The sequence below is a fragment of the Dendrobates tinctorius genome, unplaced genomic scaffold, assembly GCF_039654945.1.
Source record: "Dendrobates tinctorius isolate UK_male_01 unplaced genomic scaffold, ASM3965494v1 ptg000209l, whole genome shotgun sequence".
NCBI lineage: Eukaryota > Metazoa > Chordata > Amphibia > Anura > Dendrobatidae > Dendrobates > Dendrobates tinctorius.
Genome location: NW_027361876.1, coordinates 3,043,554 through 3,065,798, shown reverse-complemented (window position 1 = coordinate 3,065,798; position 22,245 = coordinate 3,043,554). Strand labels below are relative to the sequence as shown.

General features: G+C 44.6%; 1 protein-coding gene across 5 annotated transcripts in view; it reads left to right on the top strand.

Moving 5' to 3' along the window:
• Positions 1-22,245, top strand: part of ARID2 (AT-rich interaction domain 2) — a 142,491-nt gene that overhangs the window by 4,436 nt on the left and 115,810 nt on the right. For all 5 annotated transcript variants that reach the window (XM_073554246.1, XM_073554245.1, XM_073554249.1 and 2 more), the window contains exon 3: positions 3,646-3,743. In XM_073554246.1, coding sequence (XP_073410347.1) covers positions 3,646-3,743 — 98 coding nt within the window. The remainder of the gene's footprint in view (positions 1-3,645; positions 3,744-22,245) is intronic.

Below are 22,245 nucleotides of genomic sequence, written 5' to 3'. Positions count from 1 at the left end.
GTATACTGGTGCCCAGCTGATATATTTCCATGCCCAGCTGATATATACCCATTTATATGCTGTATATCTGTGCCCAGCTGATATTTTCCCATTTCTAAGTTGTATACCGGTGCCCAGCTGATATATATACCCATTTCTATGTTGTATACCTGTGTCCAGCTGATATATATACCCATTTCTATGATGTATACCGGTGCCCAGCTGATATATATATCCATGTCCAGCTTATATATCCATTTCTATGTTGTATACCTGTGCCCAGCTGATATATATATATATATATATATATATATATATATATATATATATATACACACCCATGCCCAGCTGATATATACCCATTTCTATGCTGTTTACCGGCGCCCAGCTGATACCCATTTTTATGCTGTATATCCGTGCCCAGCTGATATATACCTTTTTCTATGTTGTTTACCGGTGCCCAGCTGATATATACCCATTTCTATGTTGTTTACCGGTGCCCAGCTGATATATACCCATTTCTATGTTTACCGGTGCCCAGCTGATATATACCCATTTCTATGTTGTTTACCGGTGCCCAGCTGATATATACCCATTTCTATGTTGTTTACCGGTGCCCAGCTGATATATACCCATTTCTATGTTGTTTACCGGTGCCCAGCTGATATATACCCATTTCTATGTTGTTTACCGGTGCCCAGCTGATATATATACCCATTTCTATGTTGTTTACCGGTGCCCAGCTGATATATATACCCATTTCTATGTTGTTTACCGGTGCCCAGCTGATATATATACCCATTTCTATGTTGTTTACCGGTGCCCAGCTGATATATACCCATTTCTATGCTGTATATCCGTGCCCAGCTGATATATACCCATTTCTATGTTGTTTACCGGTGCCCAGCTGATATATATACCCATTTCTATGTTGTTTACCGGTGCCCAGCTGATATATATACCCATTTCTATGTTTACCGGTGCCCAGCTGATATATATACCCATTTCTATGTTGTTTACCGGTGCCCAGCTGATATAAATACCCATTTCTATGTTGTTTACCGGTGCCCAGCTGATATATATAGCCATTTCTATGTTGTTTACCGGTGCCCAGCAGATATATATATACCCATTTCTATGTTGTTTACCGGTGCCCAGCAGATATATATATACCCATTTCTATGTTGTTTACCGGTGCCCAGCTGATATATATACCCATTTCTATGTTGTTTACCGGTGCCCAGCTGATATATATACCCATTTCTATGTTTACCGGAGCCCAGCTAATATATATACCCATTTCTATGTTTACCGGTGCCCAGCTGATATATATACCCATTTCTATGTTTACCGGTGCTCAGCTGATACCCATTTCTATGTTGATTACCGGTGCTCAGCTGATATATATACCCATTTCTATGTTGTTTACCGGTGCCCAGCTGATATATATACCCAGTTCTATGTTGTTTACCGGTGCCCAGCTGATATATATACCCATTTCTATGTTGTTTATCGGTGCCCAGCTGATATATACCCATTTCTATGTTGTTTACCGGTGCCCAGCTGATATATATACCCATTTCTATGTTGTTTACCGGTGCCCAGCTGATATATATATATATACCCATTTCTATGTTTACTGGTGCTCAGCTGATACCCATTTCTATGTTGATTACCGGTGCTCAGCTGATGTATACCCATTTCTATGTTGTTTACCGGTGCCCAGCTGATATATATACCCATTTCTTTGTTGTATACTGATGCCCAGCTGATATATATACCCATTTTTATGCTGTATATCCGTGCCCAGCTGATATATACCCATTTCTATGTTGTTTACCGGTGCTCAGCTGATATATACCCATTTCTATGTTGTTTACCGGTGCCCAGCTGATATATACCCATTTCTATGTTGTTTACCGGTGCCCAGCTGATATATATACCCATTTCTATTTTGTTTACCGGTGCCCAGCTGATATATACCCATTTCTATGTTGTTTACCGGTGCCCAGCTGATATATACCCATTTCTATGTTGTTTACCGGTGCTCAGCTGATATATACCCATTTCTATGCTGTATACCGGTGCCCAGCTGATATAAATACCCATTTCTATGCTGTATACCGGTGCCCAGCTGATATACCCATTTCTATGCTGTATATCGGTGCCCAGCTGATATATATACCCATTTCTATGCTGTATATCCTTGCCCAGCTGATATATACCCATTTCTATGCTGTATACCGGTGCCCAGCTGATATATACCCATTTCTATGCTGTACATCCTTGCCCAGCTGATATATACCCATTTCTATGCTGTATATCCTTGCCCAGCTGATATATACCCATTTCTATGCTGTATATCCTTGCCCAGCTGATATATATACCCATGCCCAGCTGATATATACCCATTTCTATGTTGTTTACCGGTGCCCAGCTGATGTATACCCATTTCTATGTTGTTTACCGGTGCCCAGCTGATATATACCCATTTCTATGTTGTTTACCGGTGCCCAGCTGATATATACCCATTTCTATGCTGTATACCGGTGCCCAGCTGATATATACCCATTTCTATGCTGTATATCCTTGCCCAGCTGATATATACCCATTTCTATGCTGTTTACCGGTGCCTAGCTGATATATATATATACCCATTTCTATGTTGATTACCGGTGCCCAGCTGATATATACCCATTTCTATGCTGTATATCGGTGCCCAGCTGATATATACCCATTTCTATGTTGTTTACCGGTGCCCAGCTGATATATACCCATTTCTATGTTGTTTTCCGGTGCCCAGCTGATATATACCCATTTCTATGCTGTATATCGGTGCCCAGCTGATATATACCCATTTCTATGCTGTATATCGGTGCCCAGCTGATATATACCCATTTCTATGCTGTATATCGGTGCCCAGCTGATATATACCCATTTCTATGCTGTATATCGGTGCCCAGCTGATATATACCCATTTCTATGCTGTATATCGGTGCCCAGCTGATATATACCCATTTCTATGTTGTTTTCCGGTGCCCAGCTGATATATACCCATTTCTATGCTGTATACCGGTGCCCAGCTGATATATACCCATTTCTATGCTGTATACCGGTGCCCAGCTGATATATACCCATTTCTATGCTGTATACCGGTGCCCAGCTGATATATACCCATTTCTATGCTGTATACCGGTGCCCAGCTGATATATACCCATTTCTATGCTGTATATCGGTGCCCAGCTGATATATACCCATTTCTATGCTGTATATCGGTGCCCAGCTGATATGACTGCCCCTGGAGAAGCGCCACATGACTGCAGTATTATCAGGGCGGTTTCCTCTGGCAGCCCCGTGGGTCGGTGGAGCTGGTAGTTGCGGCGTCCCCCGGGGCTCCAGGCCAGCTGTATGAGGAGGCCTAGCAGGCCTTTCTGTACGCACATCCCAGCCGGCCGCCGCTCCATGTGTGCAGCTTCCCTCACTCACTACTTTCCGTGCAAGTCAAAATTAGCGGGCAAAGCTTTCCACCGCGCTAATCGTCCCCAGAGCACGGCGCCGAGGCTGGGGGAGGGTCGCCCGGCCTCCGCCCGCCCTCCCTGTGTGACACAGCGGCCGTGTGCTGCCGGCCCGCCCCCTATTACAGCTGTGCTCTGCTTCATGTCCTAGATCTCGGAGAAGAACCAGTGGGGAGAGATCGCAGAAGAGTTCGGCTTTCCTCGGGCCTGCGCTAATGCTGCCTTCGCTCTCAAACAGTATTACTTGCGGTGAGTTGTGTGTGCTGGCCAGCCTGTAATGTGGTGCCCAGGTACAGTATGTGCCATAGCTGGCCAGCCTGTACTGTGCCTAGACTGCCCTTCTGTGATGCCCTGTATGTGCCATAGCTGGCCAGCCTGTACTGTGCCCAGCCTGCTCTCCTGTGATGCCCTTTATGTGCCATAGCTGGCCAGCCTGTACTGTGCCCAGCCTGCTCTCCTGTGATGCCCTTTATGTGCCATAGCTGGCCAGCCTGTACTGTGCCCAGCCTGCTCTCCTGTGATGCCCTTTATGTGCCATAGCTGGCCAGCCTGTACTGTGCCCAGCCTGCTCTCCTGTGATGCCCTTTATGTGCCATAGCTGGCCAGCCTGTAATGTGGTGCCCAGGTACAGTATGTGCAATAGCTGGCCAGCCTGTACTGTGCCCAGCCTGCTCTCCTGTGATGCCCTGTATGTGCCATAGCTGGCCAGCCTGTACTGTGCCCAGCCTGCTCTCCTGTGATGCCCTGTATGTGCCATAGCTGGCCAGCCTGTACTGTGCCCAGCCTGCTCTCCTGTGATGCCCTTTATGTGCCATAGCTGGCCAGCCTGTACTGTGCCCAGCCTGCTCTCCTGTGATGCCCTGTATGTGCCATAGCTGGCCAGCCTGTACTGTGCCCAGCCTGCTCTCCTGTGATGCCCTTTATGTGCCATAGCTGGCCAGCCTGTACTGTGCCCAGCCTGCTCTCCTGTGATGCCCTGTATGTGCCATAGCTGGCCAGCCTGTACTGTGCCCAGCCTGCTCTCTTGTGATGTCCTTTATGTGCCATAGCTGGCCAGCCTGTACTGTGCCCAGCCTGCTCTCCTGTGATGCCCTGTATGTGCCATAGCTGGCCAGCCTGTAATGTGGTGCCCAGGTACAGTATGTGCCATAGCTGGCCAGCCTGTACTGTGCCCAGCCTGCTCTCCTGTGATGCCCTGTATGTGCTATAGCTGGCCAGCCTGTACTGTGCCCAGCCTGCTCTCCTGTGATGGCCTGTATGTGCCATAGCTGGCCAGCCTGTACTGTGCCCAGCCTGCTCTCCTGTGATGCCCTGTATGTGCCATAGCTGGGCAGCCTGTAATGTGGTGCCCAGGTACAGTATGTGCCATAGCTGGCCAGCCTGCACTGTGCCCAGCCTGCTCTCCTGTGGTGCCCAGGTACAGTATGTGCCATAGCTGGCCAGCCTGTACTGTGCCCAGCCTGCCCTTCTGTGGTGCCCAGGTACAGTATGTGCCATAGCTGGCCAGCCTGTACTGTGCCCAGCCTGCTCTCCTGTGATGCCCTGTTTGTGCCATAGCTGGCCAGCCTGTACTGTGCCTAGACTGCCCTCCTGTGGTGCCCTGGTACAGTATGTGCCATAGCTGGCCAGCCTGTACGGTGCCCAGCCTGCTCTCCTGTGATGCCCTGTATGTGCCATAGCTGGCCAGCCTGTACTGTGCCTAGACTGCACTCCTGTGGTGCCCTGGTACAGTATGTGTCATAGCTGGCCAGCCTGTACGGTGCCCAGCCTGCTCTCCTGTGATGCCCTGTATGTGCCATAGCTGGCCAGCCTGAACTGTGCCCAGCCTGCTCTCCTGTGATGCCCTGTATGTGCCATAGCTGGCCAACCTGTACTGTGCCTAGCCTGCTCTCCTGTAATGCCCTGTATGTGCCATAGCTGGCCAGCCTGTACTGTGCCCAGCCTGCTCTTCTGTGATGCCCTGTATGTGCCATAGCTGGGCAGCCTGTAATGTGGTGCCCAGGTACAGTATGTGCCATAGCTGGCCAGCCTGTACTGTGCCCAGCCTGCTCTCCTGTGATGCCCTGTATGTGCCATAGCTGGCTAGCCTGTACTGTGCCCAGCCTGCCCTTCTGTGGTGCCCAGGTACAGTATGTGCCATAGCTGGCCAGCCTGTACTGTGCCCAGCCTGCCCTTCTGTGGTGCCCAGGTACAGTATGTGCCATAGCTGGCCAGCCTGTACTGTGCCCAGCCTGCTCTCCTGTGATGCCCTGTATGTGCCATAGCTGGCCAGCCTGTACTGTGCCTAGACTGCCCTCCTGTGGTGCCCTGGTACAGTATGTGCCATAGCTGTCCAGCCTGTACGGTGCCCAGCCTGCTCTCCTGTGATGCCCTGTATGTGCCATAGCTGGCCAGCCTGTACTGTGCCTAGACTGCCCTCCTGTGGTGCCCTGGTACAGTATGTGCCATAGCTGGCCAGCCTGTACGGTGCCCAGCCTGCTCTCCTGTGATGCACTGTATGTGCCATAGCTGGCCAGCCTGTACTGTGCCCAGCCTGCTCTCCTGTGATGCCCTGTATGTGCCATAGCTGGCCAGCCTGTACTGTGCCTAGCCTGCTCTCCTGTGATGCCCTGTATGTGCCATAGCTGGCCAGCCTGTACTGTGCCCAGCCTGCTCTCCTGTGATGCCCTGTATGTGCCATAGCTGGGCAGCCTGTAATGTGGTGCCCAGGTACAGTATGTGCCATAGCTGGCCAGCCTGCTCTCCTGTGATGCCCTGTATGTGCCATAGCTGGCTAGCCTGTACTGTGCCCAGCCTGCCCTTCAGTGGTGCCCAGGTACAGTATGTGCCATAGCTGGCCAGCCTGTACTGTGCCCAGCCTGCCCTTCTGTGGTGCCCAGGTACAGTATGTGCCATAGCCCAGCCTGCTCTCCTGTGATGCCCTGTATGTGCCATAGCTGGCCAGCCTGTACTGTGCCTAGACTGCCCTCCTGTGGTGCCCTGGTACAGTATGTGCCATAGCTGGCCAGCCTGTACGGTGCCCAGCCTGCTCTCCTGTGATGCCCTGTATGTGCCATAGCTGGCCAGCCTGTACTGTGCCTAGACTGCCCTCCTGTGGTGCCCAGGTACAGTATGTGCCATAGCTGGCCAGCCTGTACGGTGCCCAGCCTGCCCTTCTATGGTGCCCAGGTACAGTATGTGCAATAGCTGGCCAGCCTGTAATGTGCCTAGCCTGCTCTTCTGTGATGCCCTGTATGTGCCATAGCTGGCCAGCCTGTACTGTGCCTAGACTGCCCTCCTGTGGTGCCCAAGTACAGTATGTGCCATAGCTGACCAGCCTGTACTGTGCCTAGACTGCCCTCCTGTGGTGCCCAGGTACAATATTTGCCATAGCTGGCTATTACCTCATGCATTTGCCTTTGGGCTTTTCAGCATTGTACTGCCCATGGTCTCAGACAATTTGTGTAATTTTTTTTTTTTTTATTCATTTATTGGAGTACGTTTTTATCCCGCATTGATGTTCATAGGTCTGCTCCTTTAGGAAATGTTTTCTTCTGGTTTTGTCTTTCCTGGTACTTTATCTCTTGGTGGTGTAGTTCAGGCCGTTGTCGAAGGCATCTGGTAGTTTTTGTAACATTTGAGCTTTTCCTCTCGCCTTACCATCAGTTCCATAAAAACTGTAAGTAAATGTTTACGAGCAGAAGGGAAATGCCTGTGGGTATAGACTAGATTCATTCTTTTTACTCACTAATAGTCCTTAATAATATAGAAAGGCACTTTGTACTATATGCAACAACAATTAACCCAAAACTATGCTGTAAGTACGGTTTAGTAATGAAGCGATTCATGAAATAAAAATATATTTTATTGAAACACATGTAAAGCATATAGTTAAAAAAGCAGAAAATGCCGTAGAGGGGACGCTGAACTAGTTTATGGTAGGAAAAATACACTTATAATTGGGGTATAATATTAACAGTACAATGACACCCCCCCCCCCCCCCCCATGCCATGGTTCAGAGATATGTCTGGAATCAATCACATGGTCTCGCATAACAGCAGTACACTGGCATTAGTACACAGACTGGCAAAGCATGTCTCTATTGAGGTAAGTATAGAGAGGGAGAAACCAATACAAAGTATAGGGTATCAAATTCCACTATACACTGATGTTGTCTCCCATAACTATATCATCATAGATGGAATTAGCAACGGAGCGAGGCGCTAGAATACACTATACAGCTCTAGTGATCCATAAGCCACATCAATTGAGTACTATAAATGAAATCAGATATACAGTGCCTTGCGAAAGTATTTGGCTCCCTGGCACTTTTCAACCTTTTCCCACATATCATGCTTCAAACATAAAGATACCAAATGTAAATTTTTGGTGAAGAATCAACAAGAAGTGGGACACAATTGTGAAGTTGAACGAAATTTCTTGGTTATTTTAAATTTTTGTGGAAAGTCAAAAACTGAAAAGTGGGGCGTGCAATATTATTCGGCCCCTTTAACTTTGTTGCGCCACCTTTTGCTGCGATTACAGCTGCAAGTCGCTTGGGGTATGTCTCTTATCAGTTTTGTACATCGAGAGACTGAAATTCTTTCCCATTCTTCCTTGGCAAACAGCTCGAGCTCAGTGAGGTTTGATGGAGATTGTTTGTGAACAGCAATTTTCACCTTTTTCCACAGATTCTTGATTGGCTTCAGGTCTGGACTTTGACTTGGCCATTCTAACACCTGGATATGTTTATTTGTGAACCATTCCATTGTAGATTTTGCTTTATGTTTGGGATCATTGTCTTGTTGGAAGACAAATCTCCGTCCCAGTCTCAGGTCTTTTGCAGACTCCAGCAAATTTTCTTCAAGAATGGTCCTGTATTTGGCTCCATCCAACTTCCCATCAATTTTAACCATCTTCCCTGTCCCTGCTGAAGAAAAGCAGGCCCAAACCATGATGCTGCCACCACCATGTTTGACAGTGGGGATGGTGTGTTCAGGGTGATGAGCTGTGGTGCCTTTACGCCAAACATATCATTTGGCATTATTGCCAAAAAGTTAGATTTTGGTTTCATCTGACCAGAGCACCTTCTTCCACATGTTTGGTGTGTCTCCCAGGTGACTTGTTGCAAACTTTAAATTACACTTTCTATGGCTATCTTTGAGAAATGGCTTTCTTTTTGCCATTCTTCCATAAAGGCCAGATTTGTGCAGTGTACGACTGATTGTTGTCCTATGGACAGACTGTCCCACCTCAGCTGTAGATCTCTGCAGTTCATCCAGAGTTATCATAGGCCTCTTGGCTGCATCTCTGATCAGTCTTCTCCTTGTCTGAGATGAAAGTTTAGAGGGACGGACGGGTCTTGGTAGATTTTCAGTGGTATGATACTCCTTCCATTCAATTTCATCCTTGGGATGTTTAAAGTTTTGGAAATCATTTTATATCCAAATCCGGCTTTAAACTTCTCCACAACAGTATCACGGACCTGCCTGTTGTGTTCCTTGGTCTTCATGATGCTCTCTGTGCTTCAAACAGAACCCTGAGACTATCACAGAGCTGGTTCATTTATACTGAGACTTGATTACACACAGGTGGATTATATTTATCATCATTAGTCATTTAGGACAACATTGGATCATTCAGAGATCCACAATGAACTTCTGGAGTGAGTTTGCTGCACTGAAAGTAAAGGGGCCGAATAATATTGCACCCCCCACTTTCACTTTTTGAATTTCCACAAAAATTTAAAATAACCAATACATTTCATTCAACTTCACAATTGTGTTCCACTTGTTGATTCTTCACTAAAAATTTACAATTGGTATCTTTATGTTTGAAGCATGATATGTGGGAAAAGGGTGAAAAGTTCCAGGGAGCTGAATACTTTCGCAACGCACTATACCTGTTTGTAGACAAGTCACTGAATTACCAGCAGAGATCTGGTCAGCATCTCCTCACCCCGACACGCGTTTCGCTGTCAGCTTCTTGGGGGGGGGGGGCAGCCGTATATTTAAATAAAGCGCCCTCCAATCAACGCTCAGAGGGGCAGAGAACACCGCTGTTAGCGGCGCATGACCTTACCGCCCGCCTCCTCATGATGTTCTTCCTTAAGATGCTCTATGAGATGCAAGATTAACCCCTTCCTGACATCCGACGTACTATCCCGTCCATGGGACCCGGGCCCCTATGCCCATGGACGGGATAGTACGTCTACCGCGATCAGCGGCGCCCACGTGGTCAGCGCCGCTAATCGCGGCCGGCTGTCAGCTGATTATCACAGCTGACACCCGGCACTATGTGTCAGGGGCGGTCACGGACCGCCCCCGACACGTTAACCCCTTGCACACCGCGATCAAACATGATCGCGGTGTACCGGGAGTTAAAGGGAAGCATTCGCAGGGAGGGGGCTCCCTCCGTGCTTCCCTGAGCCCCCCACGGCAGCGCAATGTGCAGCGCTGCTGCGGGGGGCTCCTTTCCAAGATGGCGACGGGGGCCTTCGGGGTCCTGGAGGAAGCTGGCTTCCTCAGTGCCTGCAAAGCGCAGGCAAGAGGAAGTCTTCTTCAATGCCTGTGACAGATTCCTGATCTGTCACAGTGATCTGTGATGTGATAGATCAGCGATCTGTCACAGGACAGTGATGTCCCACCTGGGACTATGTAATAAAGTAAAAAAAAAAAATAAAAAAAAAGTGTAAAACTAATTTAAAAAAATCGCCAAATAAATTAGTAAAAAAAAAAAAAATATTCCCCAATAAATTCATTTTTTGAAAATAAAAAAACCCCAAAACAATAAAAGTACACATATTAGGTATCGCCGCGTCCGTAACGACCCGCCCTATAAAACTGTCCCATTAGTTAACCCCTTTAGCGAACCCCTTAAAAAATAAAAATAAAAAACGAAGCAAAAAATAATGATTTATTATCATACCGCCAAACAAAAAGTGTAATAACGCGCGATCAAAAAGACGCATATAAATATCCATGGTACCTCTGAAAACGTCATCTTGTCCCGCAAAAAACGAGCCGCCACACAGCATCATTAGCGAAAAAATAAAAGTTATAGCTCGCAGAATAAAGCGATGCAAAAATAATTATTTTTTTATATAAAATAGTTTTCATTGCATAAAACCGACAAAACATAAAAAAACGACCTAAATGAGGTATCGCTGTAACCGTACTGACCCGAAGAATAAAACCGCTTTATCAATTTTACCGCACGCGGAACGGTGTAAACGCACCCCCCCAAAAGAAATTCATGAAACGCTGGTTTTTGTTCATTCTGCGTCCCAAAAATCGGAATAAAAAGCGATCAAAAAATGTCACGTGCCCGAAAATGGTACCAATAAAAACGTCAACTCGTCCCGCAAAAAATAAGACCTCACATGACTCGGTGGGTCAAAATACGGAAAAATTATAGCTCAATATGTGGTGATGCAAAAACTATTTTTACAATAAAAAGCGTCTTTTAGCGTGCGACAGCTGCCAAAAATAAAAACCGCCATAAATAGTAAATCAAACCCCCCGTTATCACCCCCTTAGGGAAAAATAATAAAATTAAAAAAATGTATTTATTTCCATTTTTCCATTAGGGCTAGGGTTAGGGCTGAGACTAGGGTTAGGGGTGTGTTGGGGGTTTGGGTTGGAGTTAGAATTGGGGGTTTCCACTGTTTGGGCACATCAGGGGCTCTCCAAATGCAACATTGCATCTGATCTCAATTCCAGCCAATTCTGAGTTGAAAAAGTCATATGGTGCTCCTTCCCTTCCAAGCTCTGCCATGCGCCCAAACAGTGTTTTACCCCCACATGTAGGGTATCAGCCTACTCAGGACAAATTGCAAAACAATTTTTGTGGTCCAATTTCTCCTGTTACCCTTAGGAAAATAAAAAATTGGGGGCAAAAATATCATTTTTGTGGAAAAAAATGATATTTTTATTTTCACGTCCGAGCGTTTATAAACTTCTGTGAAGCACTTGGGGGTTCAAAGTGCTCACCACACATCTATATAAGTTCCGTGGGGGGGGTCTAGTGTCCAAAATGGGGTCACTTGTTGGGAGTTTCTATAGTTTAGGTACATCAGGGGCTCTCCAAACGCACATGACACCCGCAGACCATTCCATCAAAGTCTGCATTCCAAAACGTCACTACTTCCCTTCCGAACCCTGACGTGTGTCCATACCGTAGTTTTCTCCCACATATGGGGTGTCAGCGTACTCAGGACAAATTGGACAACAACTTTTGGGGTTCAATTTCTCCTGTTACCCTTGGGAAAATAAAAAAATTGGGGAATAATTGATCATGTTTGTGGAAAAAATACGATTTTTTTTATTTTCATGCCCTGGCATTATAAACTTCTGTGAAGCCCTTGGGGGTTCAAAGTGCTCACCTCACATCTAGATAAGTTCCTTAGGGGGTCTAGTTTTCAAAATGGGGTCATTTGTGGGGGGTTTCCACTGTTTAGGTACATTAGGGGCTCTCCAAAGGCAACATGACACCCGCAGACCATTCCATCAATGTCTGCATTCCAAAACGTCACTACTTCCCTTCCGAGCCCCGACGTGTCCCCATACAGTAGTTTTCTCCCACATATGGGGTGTCAGCTTACTCAGGACAAATTGGACAACAATTTTTGGGGTCCAATTTCTCCTGTTACCCTTGGGAAAATAAAAAAAATGGTGACTAAAAGATCATGTTTGTGGAAAAAATACGAATTTTTTATTTTCACGCCCGGGCGTTATAAACTTCTGTGAAGCACTGGGGGGTTCAAAGTGCTCACCACACATCTAGATAGGTTCCTTGGGGGGTCTAGTTTACAAAATGGTGTCATTTGTGGGGGGTTTCCACTGTTTAGGTACATCAGGGGTTTTCCAATCGCGACATGGTGTCCGATCTCAATTCCAGCCAAAAACGTCAAATGGCGCTGCTTCCCTTCCGAGCTCTGCCATGCGCCCAAATAGTGGTTTACCCCCACATGTGGGGTATCAGCGTACTCAGGACAAATTGCACAATAACTTTTAGGGTGCTGTTAACCTTGGAAAAATAAGAATTGAGGGTGAAAAGATCATTTTTGTGGAAAAAATATGATTTTTTAATTGTACGGCTTTATGTTATAAACTTCTGTGAAGCCCTTGGGGGTTCAAAGTTCTCACCACACATCTAGATAAGTTCCTTGGGGGGTCTAGTTTCCAAAATGGTGTCATTTGTGGGGGGTTTCCACTGTTTTGGTACATCAGGAGTTTTCCAATCGCGACATGATGTCCGATCTGAATTCCAGCCAATTTTGCATTGAAAAAGTCAAACGGCGCTCCTTCCATTCTGAGCTCTGCCATGTGCCGAAACAGTCGTTCCCCCCCACAAATCAGGTATCAGCGTACTCAGGACAAATTGCACAATAACTTTTGCAGTCCAATTTCTCCTGTTACCCTTGGTAAAATAAAAAAAATTGAACCTGAAGTATTTTTTTTGTGAAAAAAAGTTAGATGTTCATTTTTTTTTAAATATTCAAAAAAATTCCTGTGACGCACCTAAAGGGTTAATAAACTTCTTGAATGTGGTTTTGAGCACCCTAAGGGGTGCAGTTTTTAGAATGGTGTCACTTTTGGGTATTTTCTATCATATAGACCCCTCAAAGTGGCTTCAAATGTGATGTGGTCCTAAAAATAAAATGGTGTTGTAAAAATGAGAAATCGCTGGTCAACTTTTAACCCTTATAACTTCCTAACAAAAAAAAAATTTTGGTTCCAAAATTGTGCTGATGTAAAGTAAACATGTGGGAAATGTTAGTTATCAAGTTTTTTGTGTGCCGTATCTCTGTGATTTAAGGGCATAAAAATTCAAAGTTGGGAAAACTGCGAAATTTTCAAAATTTTTGCCAAATTTCCGTTTTTTTCACAAATAAACGCAAGTTATTTGAATGAAATTTTACCACTAACATGAAGTACAATATGTCACGAGAAAACAATGTCAGAATCACCGGGATCCATAGAAGCGTTCCAGAGTTATGACCTCATAAAGGTACAGTGGTCCGAATTGTAAAAATTGGCCCGGTCATGAACGTGCAAACCACCCTTGGGGGTGAAGGGGTTAATAGCCTGTGTGTCAGTGTGTGCGCATCCCCGGAAGTAACAGAGGCATGGGAGGAGATGTATGCGCACCGTCTGCAGAGGACTAGACCCAAAGAAAGGGGTGATGCACGATAGAGTAATTAAGATGACATATGGACAGCCATAAACTGCGTTTAATGCAATAATGAAGAGTGCAATAAAATAAAGTGATAAATCGGCAAGTCATATTGACTGGAGTGCCAAGGTGCTAATAGTGATGAAAGAAGAGAAAAAAAAACCTGAATTAATAAAATCATTGTAATACTAAGTGACCTAAACTGAAGCAGTGGTGAAAAGTCAATGATTGTGACATCAATACTAGTATAATACTTACATATAATAAATCAGTATGATAATGTGACCCTTTTGCATCATAATCTGAAATGCAATATTAAAGTGACAATGCATGACAGCAACCAAAGTGCATATAGGAGGGATGACCAAGCATTGATCAACCCATACATTGAAAGATAAACCATTATCCATAACTATATGGGAATATAAATAAAGTAACACATGTGAAGCAAATGAGTGAAAAACAAAACCTTGGCCCTCCACCCTGACACCCCCCCCGAAGAAGCTGATGGTGAAATGCTCGTCGGGGTGAGGGGACGCTGGGCGGATCTCTGCTGGCGTTTCTGTGAATTGTCTACAAACAGGTATATCTGATTTCATTTATAGTACTCAATTGATGTGGCTTATGGATCACTAGAGCTGTATAGTGTATTCTAGCGCCTCGCTCCGTTGCTAATTCCATCTATGATGATATAGTTATGGGAGACAACATCAGTGTATAGTGGAATTTGATACCCTATACTTTGTATTGGTTTCTCCCTCTATACTTACCTCAACAGAGACTTATGCTTTGCCTGTCTTTCTGTGTACTAATGCCAGTGTACTGCTGTTATGTGAGACCATGTGATTGATTCCAGACTTATCTCTGAACCACGGCTTGGGGTGGGGGGCTAATTGTACAGTTATAATTATACCCCAATTATAAGTGCATTTTTCCTACTATTGACTAATTCAGCGTTCCCTATACAGCAGCGTTTTCTGCTTTTTTAATGCTCTGTTTTACATGTGTTTATAATAAAAAATTTTTTTTAATTTTCATGGATTGCTTCATTAATCAACCGTATTTACGTCATGGTTTTGGGTTAAGTGTTGTTAGATTCATTGTTTGTATTAAATAATGGTGACCATTGGATAATAATCGCAAGAAAGCAATGCCGCATTTGGTAAGTTTGTACTTGGTTACTTTTACTGAATGCTGAAGTAGTATTTCATAATCTCAAAAGTGCAACAATGTGTAATTTTTGATGGTTTCTGTCTATTGGTTAACATAGGCAGGCGTATGAATGTATTAAAGGGGTTGTACAGGCTTTGGCCAAATGTCTACAGGTACTCTCTATGTGACGGGAGACTGCGAAATAGCAACCGTCTTATACAGTGGCACTATTCCCTGTACTTCCTGCTGCGATTTGCATACTTAGGCCGGGGTCACACTTGTAACTGCAATGCAAAAAACTCGTGCCTCAATACCCGGGCACTGCCGCTGGCACTCAGGACCGGAGCGCTCAGCTGTATAGAAAATGCATTCAGCCGCATACTCTGGTCCCAAGTGCCGGCGGCAGTGCCGGGTAATGAGGCACGAGTTTCTCACATTGCAGTTGCAAGTGTGGCCCCGACCTTACGGTCACGTTCTGATGAGACCCCTCTCTCGGTTCACTTCTATTCACAGAAATTGAATGTGTGTAGTTGGCACGTGACCGCAGGTAAGCTATCTCTTACATGCAGTCATGTGGGCCCCTGGGAATACTGGTGAAGCGTACCTGTGTACACACCACATAGTGTCACAAATCTGCAGTCAAATAGTGTCTGATGACCCCTTTAGGCTGCGTACACACACTGCGGATTCACCTGCGGATTTTTCTGCTTGGATCCGCAGGTAAAGTGACCTGCGGTTTTCCTCTGCGGTTTGACACCTGGACAATGGAACAGGTGTCAAACCACAGCAGAATCCGCAGAAAGAATTGACATGCTGCCGATTTAAAACCGCACGGAAAAATCCGCAGCATGTGCACTGAAATCCCATTGGCTAACATGGTACTGTACACTGTCTGCGGATCCGCAGCAGAATCCGCAGCAGAATCCGCAGCATGTGCACATACCCTCAAAGGGACTCTATAAGCACAGAATAGCTGTTCAAACTAAGTTTTGGTGCTCCGCTGTGGGACCAATCAGCTATATACACCTTTCCACCTGCTTGTTTTCCCTCAGTTTTCACCCACCTCTTCTTTAATTGACAGCTCTCGCTTCCTAGAGCTAGAGAAGGGCGGAGATAGATGAAAAACCAAGCAGGTGGGAAGGTGTATGTAAGTGACTGGCCCCGCCATGTAGCACCAAGCGCCTGTACTTGGTTTAAACAGCCATTCTATGATGACAGAGTCCATTTAAAGTGTCAGCACAGAATGACTGTTTAAACAAAAGCAAGTACAGGTGCTTGGTGCATCCTGGCGTGGCCAGTCCACTTTCCCATCTGTTTGTTTACCCTCTGTGTCCGGCCTTCTCTGGCTCTATGTAGGTGTATTGCGGCTGGACTTAGTTTGAACAGTCAAGGTATGTGCCAACGATCAGGAATTGCTGCGATTTTGATGCAGGATTCCCATGTCCACTATGTGTGTATGTGCACCTGTGGATCACCCGTGGAATCTGACATGCGGCGCGGGTTTACGTGCCTCAGCATACCAAGACGCTAGTCTCCACAAGAGAAATTTCAGCAATAGAATGTATTTGGATACGGTAAATCTGCACGGCTCAGTGAACACATGCAGATTTACCTGCGTGATTAGAATGCATTGTTTTGGACGCAGTGAAAATAGGCTGCTTCCAAAGCACTGCTACTTTCGGATCATGGGAACGTACCCTCATTCTGTGCTGACAGCCCCTTTAATTATAAACATACTATTTTTCTGTTAATTTTTTTTATTACTAAAACCATCTGATAGAAAATATTGCGTGGCCTATAGCAGCCAGATTTCAGCTTTCAACTTACTTTAATGCAACTGCGTTCTCAAACTACTCACATAACGTTTGTCCTTCCTATAATGCTAACTTCTGGTTTAGGGAGACTACTCGAGTAACTTGAGTAACATCAGCAGTGCTTCATAGTTTGTGCTGGATATTTTTGCTTTTAGTTTTGCCCAATACTTTGTCACTTGATGTGTTTATGCCGTGCCTGTTTTGCCTCACTCCTAATCTACTGAATGAGCTTCTTTGCATGTAACTTCCTTCTAGCTGAGCTAGACGATGTGTATACTCGGAGGCTGTCGTCACAGGCATCCTACTCATGGCTTGTGTTACCGGCTCCTGGAGCTTTCACTCTTCAGGCTGCCTTCCTACTGGCTGTCCGAGATTGACTTGACACGTGAATCTGCAGTGACTACAGCAGCATAGACCCAGACTGTGTTTCATAGATCTGCTCTGACATGTTGGATTAGCCGCCTGTTTCTTGTCTCTTGCCAATTGCTTATTCCCAGTATAAAGTTTGAATTTGGGTGCACTGGTCAGCTACTATACAGTATTCACAAATAGGAGTAATAGAGTATTTGGGCTTTTAGGTATATGTATATACAGCTTGGCTAATACTTTGCTACTTTTAATTGGTAAGATTTACAAATTTGGCATAAAAATCAATTTGCATAGTTTTTTTTGTCCCCTAAGTGTTACTGATCCTTAAAAGTGAGGTCCACACAGCTGTATGAATTCATTTAAAAAACAAATTATGTATTGCTAGCTTTATAAATGTGCTGCTAAGGACTCATTTACATCCCGTGCTCTATATACAGTGCATCACGAAACAATCACTGACCTCAGGGAGAACAGTCAAAGAAAGCACTGCGGCAGCCGGCAAAGGCGCTCAATCCGTGAAATCCTAGGTGCAATGCTCCCTGGGAAATACGAATAAGGCCTGTTTCACACTTCAGTTTTTTGTGTCAGTCAAAATCCGCCAAAATGGCGGAAAACGGATCCGTTGCTAACTGATGTGGCCCTTTAAGTCAGTATCCAGCTCTTTACGAGTTTACAGATATGACAAGGGAAATTTGTTTGATATATACAGTGCAGACATATGCAATGATATGTTTAGTTCCAATAAAAAAAGAAAATATACATGCAGGTCACTCAGATGGGCAAAATTGCGAAAAAATGTAATACATGTCTCAAACAATCTTTGTTGTTTATCCTGGCCATTATTGGCAAATGTGAAGTGAACGCAGTATCCAGTCCTCCTGTATTATATATGTATCAAGAACACAATTCCTTGAGCTGTGTGACTTGTCATGTTTGTTGGGCAGTGGTGTAATGATATTCTTGATATTCTGTCCGCTGCTTAGGCCTGTTTCACACTTCAGTTTTTTGTGTCAGTTAAAATCCGCCAAAATGGCGGAAAGCGGATCGGTTGGTAAACTGATGTGAATGGATGCCACCGGAACGTTTTTTTTGACGGATCCGATGATTGAAGAGTTTTAAAGGAACCGTAGCCCGGGGGGGGGGGATTTTTCCAGCCGCCAGAACAGACTTTAGGGTTAAATTTCAGGCTGAGTGAAGTCTTTCGGGCATGCGCAGTGTGAAGTACGGATCCTGCTGCCCGAAAAAACGTTACATGCTCCGTTCGGGCATGTCGGCGGACGTCAAAGTTTTGTCGGATCCGCAAAAAAAACGGATCCTACGGATGGCCATCCGTCAAGATCCACCGGTAATGGAACTCAATGGGAAAAAAAACGGATCCGCCACGCAAAATGGCGGATCCGGTTTTTTTTTTGCAAAACGGCGGATCTTGACTGATGGACAAAAACTGAAGTGTTAAACAGGCCTTAGCAACACACACTGTAAAATCCTACATTCACCCCCAGATGGCAGTATGCTAGTGAGTGTTTTGCATCATTAGTATTTGTAAGTTAAAACCAGGAGTGGAACAAAAACAGAGCAAAGCTATAATGGAAACTTTACTAGCACCACGTCTGTGTTGTGATTCTCCTCCTGGGATTTGCTTGCAAATTGTGATACATTGACCAAAATACTGTGCTTTATGACCTTAAAGGTAATGTGTCACAATTTTTATTTTTTTTCTTATTAATAATTATATTACCATTTATTTTTAAAACCTAATAAAATGTACTGTTTTTAATGTTTGCATTTTTTATTAATTTAATTTCTTCAGCAACTGGGGGCTGCTATTTGCTGCTATGTGTCTCAGCACGACACTTAAACACCACTAGTATGGCAGATACAGGGCATAGGAGATTGATTTCATCCACTATTCTATGGCTGCCCAATTTACAACCCAGAGCTACGGTGTTCAACGACAAGAGCTGACAGTGAGCAAGGTGGGCAGCTTGGCATTTCCTTCTTATGCCAGGCCAGTGAGCTGTTCTCACCATTGGAAGACATTACTGCTACAACCCTTCTGTGAGCAGTGAGAGCAGGACTGTGGGGGTGACTTCTTCCAGGTTGGTAGCCTCGCATAAGTAGTACATTCCCAGACTCCCCGACTTGTTTTCACTGAAGCAGTGTCGAGAGCACAGCAATGAAATCATCCTGCTCTGAACACTGGCTCATCTCTGCTCAGTCAGTGTAAATCCTCATTCAGATGTGTTGATGTCTGAATGAGGCTTTACTGCTGTGTCATTTAAATTAATTGGACAGAGTGCAATGTTCAGAGAAAAAAAATAAAGTAAAAAAAAAAAAATTATATCGCCCTTTTCTCCCCCGCCAAGGAAGCACTCTTGTTTATTTTGTATTCCCAAAAGCTAACATTGTATATACTGTTAGTGTATTGATATACTCACCAATCGCTAGCATCGCTCATTCACACTAGGTGTTTTTGCAGTTTTTTTTTTTTAATGCATTATATAGTGCCAGCAAAGTCTATGAGATTTCAGAAATCTCATGCACACAGCTTGGTTTATTTGTCATCAGGACTTTCTGCTTTGCCTGTTTTTTTTTTTTGTTTTGTTTTTTTTTTTGCATAATTTAGCATGCCATTTCTTTCAGCGTTTTTCACCCATTGAAATGAATGAGTGGTGAAAAAAGCGCTGAAAATACGCACCCAAAACACAGGTGTCAGGTTTTGCTGCATTTTTTGTGCCAAATCCTCATTCTAAAGAATAGGACTTTTTTTCAACACTAAACTTTATCAGCATACACAAGACAAATCTAACATGCCAAAACCAAGAAAAACCATGGAAAACATGTTTGTTACCTGCCAAGAGATCAGGTTTTGCACCGAAAAAAAACGCTGAAAAAACGCCTAGTGTGAGGGTACCCCTAAGACCCCGTTACATTTAGCGATGCATCAGCGATCCCAACCACGATACGACCCGGTCAGGATCGCTGGTGCATCGCTAAATGGTCGCTAGTGAGCTGCCAAACGGGCAGATCTCACCAGCGATGCTCGGCGGTCGTTACTTACCTGTCAGACGCAGCGATGATGACCGTCTTCCGCCCGTGTCCATGGCTTGCTCGTCCGCACCAGCAGGAAGCCGACGACTAGAAATGGACCAGGCCGATTTCGCGCGATAGCCAGCGGGGAGGGGCGGTCGGAGGTGAGTGTGGTATGTAGCGATATCACTACCGCGTCACAAAATCGGTGACGCTTTAGCGATATCGCTATGTGTAAAGCCCCCTTTAACCTGGTTCCCAGCAGTGCTCTGGTGCTGTTCTCAGTCAAGTGATGATCATTCTAAACAGCCAGCTCACTTTGTTACATGTGTGAGCCGCAAGTATCTATTACAATGTAAGTGTATGGAGGGTCATTCTGAGCCCATAGGCTTATATTGTAATAGCGTCTTGCACATAGAACTGTGTGATTCAGGTGTTTGGAAGTGAAGATAGGATTGGGGAGTATTATCAATACACTTGCACTCCATACAATGTTACACAAGTCTAAAAAAGAAACAAGCGTGCTTCTTTAACCCCTTAATGACATATGACGTACTGGTATGTCTTAAGTTGGCTTGCACAGCGAGCACCCCATATTTCCCAGTACATGACAGCCTATTTAAACAGCTGTTTTAAGCCGCTAGCAGCCACAGGTGAAGTGGAGATTCGCCCGCAGCTGCTAATCTGTTAAATCCCGCTATCAGTCTCTTGGTGATCCCTTGACGTGATTGCATGGTGCTGATGGTTTGTCATGTGCGCCAGAGGTCTGCTGAAGTGTTTAAGGCCAGTTTCACACGTCAGTGTCTCCGGTACGTGTATTGACAGTTTTATCACGTACCGGAGACACTGACACACGTAGACACATTCTAATGAATGTGTCTATGCAGATGTCAGCGTGTTTTCACGGACCGTATGTCCGTGTGCAAAAAATGCTGACATGTCCATTTTTATGCAACAGCACGGATCACACGGACCCATACAAGTCAATGGGTCCGTGTAAACACGTACCGCACACAGATGGCATCCGTGTGCGTTTTTAGGAGTCATAGGGTTAATATTGAAACCAATTTTTTTCACGACACTGACAGCATACGGATCACACACGGACATACGGATAGCACACGGATCACACACGGATGGCCTACGTATCCACACGGATAGCTCCGGTATCGTTTTTTTCTGGTACCGGAATTATCTGGACGTGTGAAACTGCCCTAACTGGCATTCATTGTAGATCATAATGGAAATAAGATGGTTGCAACTTATTTAATACAGTAAATGAAAAAAAAAAAAGTTTGAAAAATGTCAAATAACCCCCTTTGGTCCTATTGCAAATTTTTTTTTAACCCCTTTACCCCCCCCCCCCCCAGGAGGTACTTTCGTTTTTGCGTTTTCGATTTTTGCTCCCCTTCTTCCCAGAGCCATAACTTTTTTCTATTTTTCGGTCAATATGGCAATGTGAGGGCTTGTTTTTTGCGGGACGAGTTGTACTTTTGAATGACACCATTGGTTTTAACATATCGTGTATTCTTTGTTTTTTTGTTTTTTGTTTTATACCATGTTCACTAAATGCTAAAACTCACCTGCCATTATGATTCTCCAGGTCATGACGAGTTCATAGACATCAAACATGTCTAGGTTCTACCTGTAGCGTCTCCATCTTTTGTGATCTGTGGTTGGATGAGAGCTTATTTTTTGTGCACCAAGATGACGTTTATAATGATACCATTTTTGTGCAGGTATGATCTTTTGATATATTTTAATGCAATGTTGCAGCGACAAAAAAATTGTAATTCTGGTGTTTTGACTTTTTTTCTCGTTACGCTGTTTAGCAATCGGGTTAATCCTTTTTTTTTATATTGATCGGGCGAATCTGAATGCGGCGATACCAAATACTGTATGTGTATGTTGTATTTATTTATTTTGAATGGGGCGTGATTTGAACTTTTATATATATATATATATATATATATATATATATATATATATATATATATATTTTTTTTTTTTTTTATTGTCTTTATATTTTTAAAAACATTTTTCTTTTTACTTTTGGCATGTTTCAATAGTCTCCATGACTAGAAGCTGCCATAAATCTGATTGGCTCTGCTACATACAGGCGATGATCAGATCGCCTGTATGTAGCAGAATTGCTCACTTGCTATGTGTCCCGACCATATGGCAGCATTCATAGCAATCCGGCAGTGACAACCATAGAGGTCTGCTGGAG